Source organism: Microplitis mediator, chromosome 2, assembly GCF_029852145.1.
Source record: "Microplitis mediator isolate UGA2020A chromosome 2, iyMicMedi2.1, whole genome shotgun sequence".
NCBI classification, from domain to species: Eukaryota; Metazoa; Arthropoda; class Insecta; order Hymenoptera; family Braconidae; genus Microplitis; species Microplitis mediator.
This window is the reverse complement of record NC_079970.1, coordinates 24365307-24383364: the sequence shown is the minus strand read 5'-3', so window position 1 is coordinate 24383364 and position 18058 is coordinate 24365307. Positions and strand designations below refer to the sequence as shown.

The 18058-nt window shown below is 30.6% G+C and overlaps 1 protein-coding gene across 3 annotated transcripts in view; it reads left to right on the top strand.

The window, feature by feature from the left end:
• Window positions 1-1537: 1537 nt before the first annotated feature.
• The window catches only part of LOC130663606 (dihydropyrimidinase), a 22090-nt gene continuing 5569 nt past the window's right edge, over window positions 1538-18058 (top strand). For 2 of the 3 annotated variants that reach the window (XM_057462917.1, XM_057462919.1), the window contains exons 1-6: window positions 1538-1875; window positions 7474-7568; window positions 7631-7943; window positions 11561-11740; window positions 11817-11930; window positions 16058-16287. In XM_057462917.1, coding sequence (XP_057318900.1) covers window positions 1837-1875; window positions 7474-7568; window positions 7631-7943; window positions 11561-11740; window positions 11817-11930; window positions 16058-16287 — 971 coding nt within the window. In that variant the 5' untranslated portion in view covers window positions 1538-1836. Of the gene's footprint in view, window positions 1876-7473; window positions 7569-7630; window positions 7944-11560; window positions 11741-11816; window positions 11931-12451; window positions 12685-16057; window positions 16288-18058 lie in introns of all 3 variants that reach the window. The other variant, XM_057462916.1, reaches the window with a different exon arrangement.

Here is an 18058-nt window from a genome sequence, read left to right as displayed (position 1 = left end):
CTGCAATCCTATCACGTAAATCGTCGACCGCTGCCCATAACGATTAGTATCCTAAAGTAGTAAACATTTTTTTTATCCACAAACTTTTACCATATCCAGTAAATTTAAACCTACAAATTCTTTTGAAAATTATAAGTTGATAAATTTAAAACTGATCCTTGATCCTTTGCAAGTTTAAATCATGATCACCATCACCATCAGTATCTATGTCCTAGAGGAGTAAAAATAACGAACGGATTTGAGAAGATTGAATTGAGTAGTAGGGTAAAAAAGGGCGACGAGTGATTTAAACAAACGGTCGAGGGAAAGAAGAAGCTCAGATGTCATCGTCATCCTCCTTTTTAGTTTTTTAAGGAAAACTTTTCAACTTTACTTATAAATTATTTTTTGAAAAATAGATTTAATATATGAGTGTGAATGTAGCAGACATCAGACACATTTTAAATTTCAAATAAATAGAGTAAATAATTGATAAAATAAAATTTAAAAAAAAATGCGCATTTAAAAAATTTAAAAATTAGTAAGTGCAATTTTTACAAATATTATTTTTTAAATTATTTACTCCATTTATTTATATTTTTAAATTTGTCTGATGTCTGCTGTATTTACACTCATTTTAATACATCTGGTACTGCTGCAATATTTCATTTTTATTATGATCCTGAAGTTAGCAGACAATTAAAAATTTTTGAATTTTATTTTCAACAATTTAATTGAAAAAAAAAGAAAATTTAAAAAATGCACATGTAGAAAATTTAAAAAACGATAGGTGCAATTTTTTAAAATATTTTTTTTTTCAAAATCGTATTTAAAAAAATTCAAAAATTATTAGACGTCTGCTAATTTCACTATCATATTTTTATTTAATAATTCCTATCCTAAGTCGATTTAACTCATAAATTTTTTGGTTTATTTATTATTAAGAGTAGAGTAGAAGGACCATTTGTGGCCACTGCTCCATTTTTGGACATCTAATAATTATTTTAATTAATGAAAAAGTATAAAATAAAATTTCCAATGCAGTAATGTGACAAAAGTATCATCGAACGCATTTAAAAAATTAATTATCTCGCGTATTTTAATTTAAATTTTTTCTAGTGTCCAAAACTGGGCCTACAATTACCAAAAACGGTACCTCGACCCTATATAAGAACTGTATTCAGATATCGTATATTTTTTATGAAAAAAAATACGATACTGAAGTTAGCAGACGTCAAATAATTTTTGGATTTTATTTTAGACAGTAAATTATAAAAAAAAAAATTTGAAAAAATTGCACCTGTAGTTTTTTAAATTCTCTACAAGTGCATATTTTTATTTTTTTTTTTTGTAATTGATTTGTTGAAAAAAAAAATCCAAAAATTATTAATCGTCTGCTGACTTCAGGATCATAAAAAAATCCAAAATTAATAATTTTTTAAGGAAAAAACAAAACTACATATATATAAATGTATATGTATATGTATAATACTATCATGTGGGTGGTGGGGATCGAAGAGCTCGGCTCCCCTTCTACAAATCGAGGAGTTGTACACATCGCGCAGTGCACTTACGACATCAGTCGATCGCTGGCTCTTTTATCGCGAAGCGCAAGCTCGAGCTTTTCTCTTCAGCTTCGTCTCCTTCGTCATCTCCGTGATCCTGCGTACTAATTGTCTAGTTAAATCTCGACCAGTGTCCGCCTTTTTTGCTTCGTTATTTTCATCAACAATTCACTTAACTGTCATCGTCTTCATCATCATCACCATCAACATCAAAAGAACTAAATAGTGAACTTTTATTTTAAATCTAGTGTCAGTGATTTCATTTTCATTCAAATAAAAATCGGGATTTGAAATGAGTACGCCGGTGAAAAAGGTGCCCATTCATCTCCAGGTGAGTTTTATTTTAATTTATCTAATTAATTAAATAATTAAATTTATATAAATATGTAAAGAGAGAATTTGATTTTTTTTTAATTCTACTTTATGGATTTTAGTGGACGGAGCTTTCGATTTATTGAAATACGCCCTTTTCGATGGGCTCTTTTTTGAGTTTCCCGGTCTAAGCGTTAATTATTGATGAATGTAAAGAACACAATGTCCAATATAACGCGTTGAGTTATATTTATATACACGATGATCGTCCAGGTGTTGCGTAATTCCGCACTTGAATATATTCAGTATAATTATTGACAGAGACCAAACCCATAATAGGCGACTAGATCATTATAACTTAATTTATAATTACATTTATCGCTCCCTCATATTAATATACAATTCAAAAAACAAATATGAATATAAATATAAATATAAACAGAAGTGATGCGTGAGTAAAATTGCAGGGAAATTTAAAATTGAAATCTTTTATTTTAAAAATCACGGAAGCGTGTCAGTACTTTTATTTACAGTATATAAATATTTTAAAAAATATATACAATTTTTAATTTGAGTAAATTAAAATATCGGGCAGGTGCGTTGGCGACTTTGGAACCTCGAACGTTTTAGATCGGAGATAAAATAAAAAATTTAAGTGATGGTAAGAAGCCACTTGTAAATCTTTCAACGCACTTCGCTTCCTTTCATCTCAGCCCATACTTATACACATATATTTTTTAAATTCACATGTATTATGTATCCGCATGTTTAAAAGGACTGCAGTTTAATACGGAGCAATAAATCGGCGATGGCAATACTCATGTCAGGAATATATATTTCAGTTACGGTCGTTGAGCTCATTGGCACGTGGTGTGAATTATCTTCACCTTGTTCATTATCTAATTATATATATATTTGTCTTACAGCAAAAACATAAACAGAAACCTGTTCATTTAGTCGTACAACTACGCAATTTATTGCTACTTAATCTAATTGTTAATTAAGATTAATAATAATATATCTCGGCGTGTAATTTAATTTAGTAATTTATGGATCAAGGGTATGAGGAAAAATAATGCGTAGGTAACCATGTGGGCATGACCGAACGTGGAAGGAAAATAAAAGGGAAATTTATTTTTAATCCTATCTTTCAATAACTCGAGGGCTACAAAATTATTGATCGCTTATTTTTTTCTCCCTATTGACAATAAAAAAATAAATTTTGTTCTCCGATGACTAAGTATTTTATCGCCTTGATAAAATTGTCGTTATCAATAATGCTAGAACTTGAGGTAATTAATTTATCAATTTGGAGCTGATTAGTTCTGGTTCAAACGTAAAAAACAAAATTTATTTATTTTATCACTCGATTTGCTAACGGGCATTTTATTTAATTGAATGTTTTTTGTAAAATTTTTATGGAGCAGCTTAAGTTAAAATACAGCTTTGGCTTTTTAGTATTAAGTATAAAGTATACAGTATAGGACAAGAGTAAGTTTAAGTCTTGTGTAACTGACAACCGGAACAATCGGTTGTCCCGTTAGAATTTACGGTTGTAGTTGGCCGAACTAAACAGCAAATTCGTTTCATTTTAATAAAACAGACGTATTATTTAAACAAATACCTCGTGTTTGAATTTATTTATCTTACGCTCAGAAGTTCTTTGTCTACGAAGTAGTCTGCGGCCTGTGGAATCAATTTTACGTTTATTTTTACGGTGGATGTACATCCACGCGTTGGAAGTGAGGGATAGAGTAATGTCTTGATGTAAAATTGCGTTGTCGGTGGGTTTTATGTACTCGAGTCTCAGTACTGAGTACTTGGATGATGTAAAAGTTGGAATGGAATGGAACAGAACGATGTCGAGCCGACACAAATCGATAGTTCGTCGACACTATGTCGCGCAACGAATCCAACATTAACGTGAGAATTTATAGCATCACTTTGCAAAAGTATATATATATGAGAAAATAAAATTTTTAGATTTTTATCTCGCAATCGGATCAACTTAAAAATTAAAGTCAAAGATTTTTTTATCAAAAATTTCTGTAAATCATCAGCGGGAATCAATACTAATTATTATTGGAAATTGAGTAAAAATTTATATGTTATATATTTAATATACACAGTAAAAAAGGATCCGTCGAAATCAACATATCGTGTGTAAAACGAATGTTTTACACTATTTATGTGTTATTTTAATGATACTGAAATTAGCCGACGTCTAATAATTTTTGATTTTTTAAAAAACGATAAATTATGAAAAAAAAAAATATTTAAAAAAAATTCACTTGTAGTCTTTTAAATTTTCTACATGTGCATATTTTTAGTTTTTTTTTTTCTTCAAATTTAACTGTTTGAGAAAAATCAAAAAATTTTTTATGGTCTGTTAACTTCAGGATCGTAAACTAGCCGACGTCTAATAATTTTTTGAATTTTTAAAAAACGATAAATTATGAAAAAAAAAAATATTTAAAAAAATTTCACTTGTAGTCTTTTAAATTTTCTACATGTGCATATTTTTAGTTTTTTTTTTTCTTCAAATTTAACTGTTTGAAAAAAATCAAAAAATTTTTAATTGTCTGTTAACTTCAGGATCGTAAATTAGCCGACGTCTAATAATTTTTAGATTTTTTAAAAAACGATAAATTATGAAAAAAAAAATTGCACTTGTAGTCTTTTAAATTTTCTACATGTGCATATTTTTAGTTTTTTTTTTCTTCAAATTTGATTATTCAAAAAAAATTCAAAAATTTTTAATTGTCTGGTAACTTCAGGATCGTGTTATTTTAACATGTTGTGAGTGTTAAAAAAAGTAACATATGCATATGTTAAAAGTAAAAATTTTCCAAAAATTCTTTTGTGATGGTCGACATTATTTTTCATATATTTTGTGTGTTGATTTGACAGTAACATATAAAAAGTGTTACTTTCGGATAAAATAACATTTTTGTGTGTAAAAAATCAATCGATTGCGACAGTTCAAACAAGATAAACTGTGTGTTAAATTGACACACAAAAGTGTTAAAAATTCAACACAGAATTTTAACAGACGCTTTTTTTTACACTTTGACAATTCGTTTTTTACTGTATAAATATATAAGAATTCATTTGTTTAGGCAGGAAAATTTAAAAAAGTATTTTTACTCAGAGGGGAGTGTTTTTTTTCGCAAAAATATATATTTTTTGCAACGTCTCATATATCTATATTTATCCTGATGATGCGAGCGATCTACTTGTCGCTTGGATTTTGCTAGTTTCTTAAATACAAGTACCATCCACTAGACTCTATTACAGCTAAGAAATATTGAACTTGAGCCAGAAGCATTTGGGTCGCACTTGCTTTCGATATTAAAATAAAAATAAAAATAAAAATTTCCCGCTGCGAAATGGTTTTCATGGGAATCGATTTAGAACACGCTTCAGTACATATGTATTCAATATTACTAGTATGCTGTACTGTCAGTGTAAATATTATTTTAGTGAGTAAGGAAACATTGCAGTTGATTTTAAATTTATAAATAGAAAAGGATAGGGGACTGGCCAGGTGTGACTTGGGCATTATTTCCGGGCATTTTTGCAAATCAACTAGACCATGTTATCATTTTATCATATCGTAATTATATCGGCCTCTATTTCCCTCTATACAAATTATCATTTTTAATAACAACTCACACGAATTATTTTCAAGTGTTTATAGTCCCTTTATTTTTTTTATTTTTAATGACCTTTCACTAGGTTTACTGACCATGAGATAAATATTTATAAAAACTAGACCCACCGAACAGTGAAAGTGACCGATGTAATCTAAATTACAGGAAATATATTTTAGAATAACTTAAATCCGGTTTTTATTTTTAAAATTTATGTTATTTTTGTTTTTAAATTATTTAGTTACATAAATGTATATAAAAAGAGATAAATATGTATATGTATATATTTATAATTCAAAATAATAAAACGGTAAATGACTCGTAATGGTTCACGAGGTCAGCGATTTGCGAATGCATAAATACAAAACACTGAATGTTTACGAGCCGGAACAGCGAGAAGGGAGATTAGGATCCACTGTTGGAGTATGAACGTCTGCACATGTCCATCCAATGGTTGATGATATGCCCGTAGGGGCCAAGGGTAGTGGCCGCAAAACTCTCGGTGATTTTAAACGCTAGAAAATCCATATCGCAAACTACACCGCACGCTACTGAGGTCATAGATGTAAATAATCACGGGGGTAACAACCCCTCGTACTTATATATCTACTGCAACCGACACTGGGGTTAACTTTATATACAACTGAGGCAAACTAAGCCTTGGGTCGCCTCATATCGCTATTGTCATGAAAGTATTCCAAGATAAAGGACTTTCGTTCACCCTCGCTCATAACTTAGAAAGAAAAAGAATAAAAAAAATTTCTCCGACTTTTTTATCAATAATCCGAATTTTTAATTTTTATAAATTGTTAGCTCTACACTGTAAAAAATTCACGGAGTGAATGCGGATTAAATCCGGAGTGAATGCGGAGTTAATGAATTTTTAATTATTCACTCCCCTCGGAGTGAAATTCACTCCGCAGGGGAGTTTTAAAATTATTATTGATAAAATATAACTCCACTAAGTAAAATCGAAATAAAAATTCGCGTATTACAGTACTGATCAACCGATACGCACACACACACACACATATTCGCACACACGCGCACACCCGAACACACACACGCACACATTTGCACACTCACACGCACACACATCCACAGACACGCGCACACACACTATTTAACAATTTAATATAAATTAATTTAAATGTTAAAACTCCGGACCGGAGTGAATTCGGAGTGAAATAAAATCCGCATCACTCCGAAATCACTCAGCTAAAAAAAAACTCCCAATTCACTCCGCATGCGGAGTAATTTTTTTCAAAACTCCGGATTCACTCCGGATTTTTTACAGTGTAAAGTAGTCTAGTAATTTTTAAACAGTAGATTAAGATTAAGATTTAAATTTAAATATACAACAGATGGTTTTGGTTTGTCTTGAGTCTAGTCTAGTAGAAAAGTAAACAAAGAAGTCGAGTTGATTTTAAATTTAAAAAAAATTGCCGGCTTTTGAGATGGGAAATTAATTGAAGATTTTATTTAATTTAATTTATACATAAATTTTTTTTCGGGCGTAGGCCGCGAGTCCCGATTTTCTCTTGAATTTCTTCGGAGGCGGATTTTCTTGAAAGTGAAGGCTGGGAGCCCACTCGGAATTAAGAAATTTAAAATTTAAAATTTAGCTTCGGAGTCAAAGTAAATAATAATAGAGAAAGAATAAAAATTTTAATTTGAATAGAGTTTAAATTGACAATGTAGTGGCTCGTGCTGTGTAGTAACGATCGACAAAATTATATATAATTATACGAGTACGCTCGGATAGATAACTGAGCTGTAAGACGTCAACGTAATGACGTACTGACATACTTTATAATGTATGTAATGATATACGTTATTTAATCGTGAATCTATAACAGCCGGCGATAAACTCTATCAACCGTGATGAATTAATTTATTTTATGTTTTTTTAACCGGTTATCAATAGAAAAAAATTTGACTAATTTATGTCAACTTTGTTACAGAGCGCAGCGAATCGTTTGCTGATTAAAAATGGCAAAGTCGTCAACGAGGACGAGATCATTGACAGCGACGTCTACATCGAGGACGGAATCATCAAGTAATCGATTATTTATATTTCATTTAAGCTGGAACTTTTTATTGATGGACTTTTACTTCCAGACAACTGGGACGCAACTTAATAATTCCCGGTGGCACGAGGACAATAGACGCACGTGGAAGATATGTTATGCCTGGAGGTATTGATCCTCACACCCACTTCGAATTAGAGCTGATGGGCGCAACTTCTGTGGACGACTTCTACCAGGGAACAAAAGCCGCCGTAGCCGGTGGGACCACGATGATTATGGACTTTGTCATCCCGCGGAAAGACGAGAGTCTTCTTGAAGCCTACGAGAGGTATCGCGCAACTGCTGACGAAAAAGTTTGCTGCGATTATGGTCTCCATGTTGCGATCACCAGCTGGAATTCCAGAGTGAGTATCCAACACTGTAAAAAATCACCGGGATAAGTCCAAGCGGTGTAGGTGTTAAAATTAGCGGTGTTAAATTTACCCCCGAAAGCGGTGTTAAAATAACGCCGTCACCGGTGTAAATATTCTAGACCGGTGTTAAAATAACGCCGCCGCTGGTGTAAATATTCTAGACCGGTGTTAAAATAACGCCACAGCTGGTGTAAATATTCTAGACCAGTGTTAAAATAACGCCGCCGCCGGTGTAAATATTATGTACCGGTGTTAAAAAAAATTCTCCGGTGTGAAAATAATACCGCTGCCGGTGTAAATATTCTAGACCGGTGTTAAAATAACGCCGCCGCTGGTGTAAATATTCTAGATTGGTGTTAAAATAACGCCGCCGCCGGTGTAAATATTCTGTACCGGTGTTAAAATATTTTACTTTGTCGATCACTACACTTGTTAATAAATTATATTTTTTATTAATTTTCATAAAGAACTGACATGTTTTGTGATTTATAATCTTTAAAGTTAATACTCCAAGCGGACGCAATTTACCCCGCTTTTACACCGGTATCACTCCGCTTTTACACCGGTATTTTTAACACCGGTGTATTACTCCTCCTACACCGGTGTAATTTAATTTTAACACCGGGCGGAGTTAAAACGAGTCCATTTTTAACACTGCTCTTTTTACAGTGAAGAAGTTAAATGTGCAAATGAAATTTATTATTTTTCCATTTCCACGCGCCATCAGAAATGATAGATAATAAATGTAATTATTTAGATTAATAAAAGCAAATAGACTAGACGTAATTGTAATGATAAATGCGTGGAAATGAGCGTAAGGTCATCGTGCCTGCACTATGACTTTCGCACGCTTACTGTGTGTCCTATAGCGATTACCGTTGAGTCATAATCTCGTATCTTCTGTACATTTAATTCTACAAATAAAACTCAACTACAATTTATCTATTCGCGAAATAATACAATTGTCCCATTTCAAACTTTTTTTACTGCAGTGCCAATTTTTTTTCGGCATAAAAAAAATAATTTCGCAGCAATAAAAGAAAGAAGAAATTTGAAAATTAAAATCCCCGGTTTTTAAATTTGGCGCCAAGTAGAGAATTTTTAAAAATACATAGTTTCAATAAACACTTCCGGTAATTTTTTTTTATCTGTACCTTCGTACCCCAATAAGCGCAATAAATAATAATAATAGCTTATCAACTTATTATCACTCTGACGTTCTCACGAACTTCTACGGCAGTAATTATTTTTAACCAGACAAAAATAAACCTGCAGTAAATCATCCCAGCAATTAACTGACACTGAAAATTACCTAAAACTCACGTGATTTGAATTTTAATTTCCTGTTTAGTAAAGGAAGTTTACATAAATAATTCAGGTCAACAGAACATGCCACTAGTTTTTTTATTTACAAACATTTGTTTTATATAGTATCCCCTTAATTATAATAGTTAATTAATAAGTGTTCTATTGTTACAAATATGTCGTGTAGATTTTTTAAAAACGAAGAATACGAGCCGTGAGAAATGGATCTCATTTAAATTACCCGAGCTTTGATACAATAATCAAATAATTATAACTTATTAATTAAATAATTAAACTAATTAATTAGTTTGTAGTTTGCACACTTTATTTTCAAAACTTCTTATCAGTAATTGCTCGATCGTGTTAATTTTTTTTGTTATTAAATGAACTAATTAAATGATATAGATATTAATTATTGTTGATGTACAAGAGTACCGTGAATTCAAAAGTGTTGGTACGAAAAAAAAGTAATAATAAAACTCGCTGGTTTGCTTTCTACTTTTTTTATAATAAATAAAAATGGAAACACCAGCAAGTACAAGTACGAGTTTATTTAACTATACTTTTAAAGTTATGTGTTACTTATTCTCTCTTGTACTTCTCGAGCGTGATAAACAATCAGCCTACTTATTTTTTGCCTTAAATGCTACAGCATGACGGGTTTAACAAGCTCTGATCAAATGGACAAAAATCTATTTATTTTATTTTTATTTAAATCTGAAAAAGTCACGATCCTGAAGTTAGGAGACAATGAAAAATTTATGATACTCAAGTTAGCAGACGTCTAATAATTTTTGGGTTTTTTTTTTAGACGATAAACTATAAAAAAAAAATATTTGAAAAAATTGCACCTGTAGTTTTTTGAATTTTCTACAGGTGCATATTTTTATTTTATTTTTTTGCAATTGATTTGTTGAAAAAAAAAAATTCAAAAATTACTAATTGTCTGCTAACTTCAGGATCATAAAAATTTTCAGATCAATTACACGGAAAAAAATGATGCTCGAAATTTGAATAGTTTGTAGTTTATTTTTGACGGAAAATTAGTATATTCGATACTAATATCAAACCAGAATCATTATATATATTACAAAATGGCTATTATTTATATTAAAATTTGAAACATACAGAAGAGCAAAATTTGTAATTTCGTATATTAAAATTAATATGAAAAATGATCGATAGATTGGTATCTATATTATAAAGTTATTACTATTCAAATAAACATAGAAAATTTTAAAAAATGAGGAACCGAAAAATTAGTAAACGTACATATTAATATATAAAGATCTAGTATACTAATTTTTCATTTTATTATTTACCTTATTCGATATATGTATATAACAAATTAATTTATAATAACGAATAAATAACATTTTATATTAATTATTAGTCAATGGGATATAATTTATAAAATAAGAGTTAAAAATTTTCGGTATTTTTATGGGCAAAAAATCAGTATCTAGTACACTAATTTTTCATTTTATTATTTACCACTTATTCGATTCATGTATATTGTAAATTAATTTATAATGATGAATAAATGATATTTCAAGCTAATAATTGATCAGTGATATCGAATTTATAAAATAAAAGTTAGTAACTTTTGGAATTTTCAGTTGGAAAAATCAGTATCTAAGATACGAATTCTTAATTTTGACCAATCATTACTTTTTAATAGATTACGCTATAAATTAATTAACTTTCACCAATTAGCCACGTATTATTCCTAAAAGTAATAATATTTACTTACTTTTTGAAATAATTGATAGTAGTTTTTAGGAATCTACAAAAATTAGTAAACTACTTTGCATTAAGTACATAATAGTACTAATTATTGATAACAGATTCCACTTTTTACTATTATTTATTAATTTTTAATATTCTGTTTTTCCCGTATACAAAAAAACTAAAAAATTTTAAACATGCACTTGTAGAAAATTAAACAAACTACAAGTGCATTTTTTAAAATATTTTTTTTTATAATTTATGGTTTTGAGAAGAACCAAAAAGAATAAAAAGTCTATTTGCTTTTTTTTACTGATATAAAACTTTTTTCGTTAAATCTCTTTAGTGATTGATTTTTTTTTGAAGTCATTGGGAAAGTAGTTGCGTGTATTTGCATCGTATGAAACCTTTGGCCTAGTTTTGTTGCAAGAAAATCATGAAGCTATTAAGAACTGAGATTAAATCGATTACTCGCTATCATTTTATAATTATCTATTATTTTTACTGCTAATTAAATTTGTTTTTTTAACCGCGAAAAATTAAAATTTTTAAATTATTGTTTTTCTATTTATTAGACGAAAGAAGAAATGTCAATTTTATCTCAAGAACATGGAGTAAATAGTTTCAAAATGTTTATGGCATACAAAGATTTATTTATGCTCCGCGATCCAGAATTAATAGAAGCATTTACTGCTTGTAAAAATTTAGGAGCCGTTGCGATGGTTCACGCAGAAAATGGAGACATTATTGCTGCTGTAAGTTATTATCAAATTATTTTTATCAGTAATTTGTATTGATTTATTGATAAATTGATAACTTGATTGATGGCAGAACACTAAAAAATTATTGGACGCTGGAGTAACAGGACCTGAAGGCCACGAAATGTCGCGACCGGAAGAAGTTGAAGCCGAGGCAACACACCGAGCCTGCGTGATTGCCAGTCAGGTAAATTTCAATCGACTTTTAACGAGTAGAAATTATTTAAAGTTTAAAGACGCTCGTGCACGATCAATATATATATATACAAAACAACTGTTTATTGTTCGTAGAATAAAAGTTTAAGCTTATTATTATTTTTGTCGTTAAATTTTAAATTCAATTGTCAATGTCACTCAATTTGCTGAGTAAATATTTATGTTTACAGTGGATAGAAATTTTTCGTAACGATTTTGCTGGGGTTTGAAATTAAACTTGATAGTCTAGTGTACGGACAAAAGTCACATTGACATAAACGTGCCGACACTCGAGAGTTACGACCGGATGTCACGACTCGTTTATAGTCTAGCAAACTATCACCAAGTTTACTTGGATGTTTTTTTAAAATATATTTTCTTGGATAATTATAAAAAAAAAAAAATTTCTATTTATTGATCAAGGACACAATCAATTGACAATTGAATGCACTTATTATTATTATTATTATTATTTATTGTATTGCATGTAATAAATGGCACAAAAAAAATTAGGTCGGCTGTCCATTGTACGTAGTGCATGTGATGAGTCGTAGCGCAGCGGAAGCTATTGAAGAAGCCCGGAAACGAGGGGTATGTGTTTGGGGCGAGACCCTGGCCGCAGCACTTGGCACTGATGGTACCAACTACAATCACAAGTGCTGGAGACATGCCGCTGGTCATGTTCTCAGTCCTCCACTTAGACCTGATGAAAATACTCCTAAAGATCTTATGATTAAATTAGCAACGTGAGTTTTATTATTTATAGACTAACCCAACAGCAACAATAGGGCGAGCCAAAAAAACAACTTATCGAATTTGCGTCTTAAAAATGACATATATCGAGAAAAAAATTCTCCCATTGGGCAAAATTTTTAGCTCAATTTTAAAAGGTGTCGGAGGCCATTTTAAATTTCCCATTTAAATAACATGCAGAAAATTTTTTTTGATTTAAATTATTATAACTTTTGAACCATGTGAGACAAAAATTCGTCTCTAGAATATTCTTGCACACTGTAAAAAATAACCGGGGTAAGTCCAAGCGGTGTAGGTGTTAAAATTATCGGTGTTAAATTTCAACACCGAAAGCGGTGTGAAAATAACGCCGCCGCCGGTGTAGATATTCTTTACCAATGTTAAAATATTTTACTTTGTGAATATTTTTACTTACTCGATCACTGTACTCGTTAATAAATAATATTCTTTATTAATTTTCATAGAGAATTGACATTTTTTGTGTTTTATAATCTTTAAAATTAATCATCGAAGCGGACGCAGTTTACTCAGCTTTTACACCCGTATTACTCCGCTTTTACACCATTTTTACTCCGCTTTTACACCGGTTACTCCGATTTAACACCGGTATTCTTAACACCGGTGAATTACTCCTACACCGGTGTAATTTTATTTTAACACCGGGCAGAGTTAAAATGAGTCTATTTTTAACACCGCTTTTTTTACAGTGTAGGGCATTAAATTTCTTAAAAGAAAGTCCTGGGAGTCGAATTTGTAAACTTGATATTTCATATACTAACAGGCTATCAAAGTCTAGAGTAAACAGAATCATACAAATTTAAGGCTTTATTTGGATTTTCCAAAAACTTTTTAACTTCCCGCTAAGAAAATTGTAAATTTTCAAAAATTCGGGAAGTTATTGGTTTCGGTCCGATTTACGAAAATCGAATTTCCATCAGATGTCGACGTTTTGAGGTCCTAGGAAGCTATTCTGACTAATTTCAAGATGATGTCCGAGTGTATGTATGTATGTATGTACGTACGTACGTACGTACGTACGTATGTAAATACCTGTATCTTTTGAACGGATGAACCGATTTTGAACTTTAAGGTGCCATTCGACGCGGATTGTCAATATCTTGAAGCCGAGAGAAAATTGAGCTTGATCGGTAGGGCTCGTTCAGAGATATTCCAAAAATAAAGTTTTTTCAAAAATGTTTTTTTTGGATAACTTTTAATGTGCTCGATGGATTCATTCCAAAATAGACTGGGCTCTAGAGCTTTATAAGCCGCGTCGAATGCCACCTCAACCATCAAAATCGGTTCATTCGTTCAAGAGAAACCGTTGTCGAAAGAATTAAAAAAAAAAATTTTTTTTATTTTTCCTGAAATATCTCAAAAACGACTCGATAAATCGAATCCAAAATTTTATCAGCTTTAGAACTTGACAAAACGCGTCGATTGCCGCCTCAACCATCAAAATCGGTTAATTCGTTCGCGAGATATCGTGGGAGAAAGAAATGCTAAAAAATGGTTTTTTACAAAACAATGGCATACAAAAGTATTTGCGAGCTCGTAGAGCTCGAAAATGTATTCACAATAGTGTTTTCGAGCTCAACGAGCTCGAAAACAGCGGGAAGTTTTGGGGCTGGCCCGCAGGGTCAACTGACAGACCGATTTTTTTTTTTATTGTGATCGATAACAAAATATTATTTGTTACAACGTGGATATTGTTGGTGATTTCATTGCACTACATGTAGAACAAATTTTCTCTTAGTATTGATATTTTTAAAAATAAAGCCTTAAATTTGTATGATTCTGTTTACTCCAGACTTTGATGGCCTGTTAGTATACGAAATATCAAGTTTACAAATTCGACTACCAGGACTTTTTTAAAAGAAATTTAATGCCATACAAGAATATTCTAAAGCCGAATTTTTATCTCACACGGTTCAAAAGTTATAATATTTTTAATCGAAAAAAATTTTTTTGCATGTTATTTAAATGGGAAATTCCAAATGGCCACCGACACCTTTTGAAATTGAGCTCAAAATTTTGCCCAATGGGGGAATTTTTTTCTCGATATTTAGGTCCTTTTTAAGACGCAAATTCAATAGGTTGGTTTTTTGGGCTCACCCTAAGCAACAATAACAACAACTGACATCAAAATAAAGTAAACTGTCCAGAGTCTCACCGACAGTTTACCCAACAAACAACTTTTTACAATGACAGCAATCAGACATTCAGTAATTTTTTCTAAAGACTCAACTTTTCTCCACATGTTAAATGTTATTTTTATCTCATTACTTGCTCATACTTTTATATATTTATTAAAGAGACGATAAATAACTTAACTGAGGTGACAGATATTGTCACTGTTTATTTTCTCTTAGTCATATATTTTAAAATAATTGATTGTCAAATATTTGCTTATACTTTTTATTAATAAATTTGAAAAGAACCCATGTGCTCGTTTAATCATCAGCACATTATATTTATTTTTAATTTATTTAGCACTTGGTAAATTTATCAGCATGACATCAGTTTTCCTTAGCTCATGTTTACATATATTTTAATTATTTAAGTTATTGTTTAGCACGAATGCGTTTGATATGGAAAAATATTTTGCACATTTTGTAAATTGTACAAGTATGCGAGTGCACGGAAAAAAATTAATCGTGAATGCAACATGATGCAGTCTTGGTAAATAAACATGATAAAATCATGTTGCATTCACATGATTTGTCATGTTTCGGTTACATGATAGTCATGTTGCGGTAACATGAGAAAATCATGTTGCATTCACATGATTTGTCATGTTTCGGCTACATGATAATCATGTTGCGGTATCATGAGAAAATCATGTGAATGCAACATGATTTGTCATGTTTCGGCTACATGACAATATGTGGCAGCAACATGATTATCATGTAGCCGAAACATGACAGATCATGTGAATGCAACATGATTTTCTCATGTTACCGCAACATGATTATCATGTAGCCGAAACATGACTATCATGTAACCGAAACATGACAAATCATGTGAATGCAACATGATTTTCTCATGTTACCGCAACATGATTATCATGTAGCCAAAACATGACAGATCATGTGAATGCAACATGATTTTCTCATGTAGCCGAAACATGATTATCATGTGAATGCCACATGATTTTCTCATGTTACCACAACATGATTATCATGTAGCCGAAACATGATTTTCTCATGTTACCGCAACATGATTATCATGTAGCCGAAACATGACAAATCATGTGAATGCAACATGATTTCATCATGTTTATTTACCAAGACTACATCATGTTGCATTCACGATTAATTTTTTTCCGTGTGATAAATTTAAACGGGCTGTGTGTGGAATATGCAGGTGAATTGTCCATTGTACGTATCGGCGGTGATGAGTAAGTCCTCAGCAGACGTGATAGCCGCCAAGCGCGAAAATGCTGTCGTGTTTGGAGAAGCTACGGCGGCTAGTGTAGGCATCGATGGTAGCGAGCAGTACGGAAAAGACATGGAAAAGGGACGACGATTTGTTACTAATCCTCCTCTTAGACCCGACCCCACGACGCCCGCATATTTAATTGAAAAGCTCGCCGAGTAAGTAGACAAAGTTCCTGTAGATTGATGCCAGATACCAGATTATTTAAATAAAATAGATGGTAATTTAATACGGTATTGGAAAGTTTTTTACGGAGGAGTTTAAATTATTGAGCGGCTAAAAAACTTTTATAGAAACTTGTAATAAACATATACATATATATGTAATCGATTAACAGGCTCTCGAATTTACTTATTAAGAAGTTTTAAAGAAAGTTTTGTTGAAGTATTTCTTGGGAAAGTTCAGTATTTTCTAGTTGTAATTTACTCCAATTTGTGAAATTTAAAAAAAATCTTTTTATAGAAATTTATTAGAGAAATTATAAAATAATTGTTTTGAGGAAAATTATGGAGAATAATTTTTATGGAAATTAAGAGAAAGTAATTTGTGAGAAAATTTTTATGTTGAAAAGCAACCCGAGTCGAAATATTAGACGTACATTGAACGTTCTTAACGTTTTGAACGTAAACTGAACGTTTTGGACATTAAAAACTCAATTTGACAGCTTTTAACTTATTCAAAACTTATATTGGAGTATCATAAATCGAAAACATAACTAAAACCTATTTAGACTCACAATAAGAAAACATAAGTATTCCAAAAAATTTTTTCATCGATTTTGTACTCCTGGATTATAATCACGTCAATTCCCTAAAATTTTGTCGTCCGCTTTTCTGGCTCTTAAATAAAAAATTCGTATTTTGAAAAAAAAAATTTTTCAGTTCATACTTCTATCTAACACTATTATATCTTTTCATATATTATGATATCAAGGTTATGAAGATTGTGATTACAAAAATTGAAATAAATTAATTAATGTTATCATTAAACTAAAATCGTAAATCGTGAAATTACCAATTTTTTACGAACCAAAATACAAAAAATTCGTTCAATTTACTTTCAAAGCGTTAAAAACGTTCAATTCACATTTAAAACGTTAAAAATGTTCAATTTACGTTCAAAACGTTAAGAACGTTCAATTTACTTTCAAAACGTTAAAAACGTTCAAAACGTTAAGAACGTTCAATTTACGTTCAAAACGTTAAGAACGTTCAATTTACTTTCAAAACGTTCAAAACGTTAAGAACGTTCAATTTACGTTCAAAACGTTAAAAATGTTCAATTTACGTTCGAAACGTTAAAACGTTCAATTCACGTTTAAAACGTTAAAAACGCTCAATTTACATTTAAAACGTTAAAAATGTTCAATTTACGTTCAAAACGTTAAGAACGTTCAATTTACTTTCAAAACGTTAAAAACGTTCAATTTACGTTCAAAACGTTAAAACGTTCAATTCATGTTTAAAACGTTAAAAACGCTCAATTCACGTTTAAAACGTTAAGAACGTTCAACTTACGTCTAATATTTTGACTCGGGAAAATTATGAAGAACGAATTTTTATAAAAATTTATTTGAAAAATAAAAAAATATGAATTTAAAATAAAATATGATGTAATATATATATATATATATATAGAGAGAGAGTCTACAAGTTTGATTTAAAGGAATTGAGAATAATTTATATGGTGTTACTGAAACAGGAAGCATGTAATGAGTTATAATCTAGACAATTTTGCCTATTTTGTCAATTTATATAACATAAATTATTTATTTATCATTAAATATCTCTTATATCATAAATATTAATACCTTTAAACATAAGAGCTAAGGAAAACTGAATAATAAGATTGCTGTAACTAATTACGCAATTACGAGCAATAAAAATAAAATAAATCATTAGAGTTGATGCCGTATTCAATTATGATAAT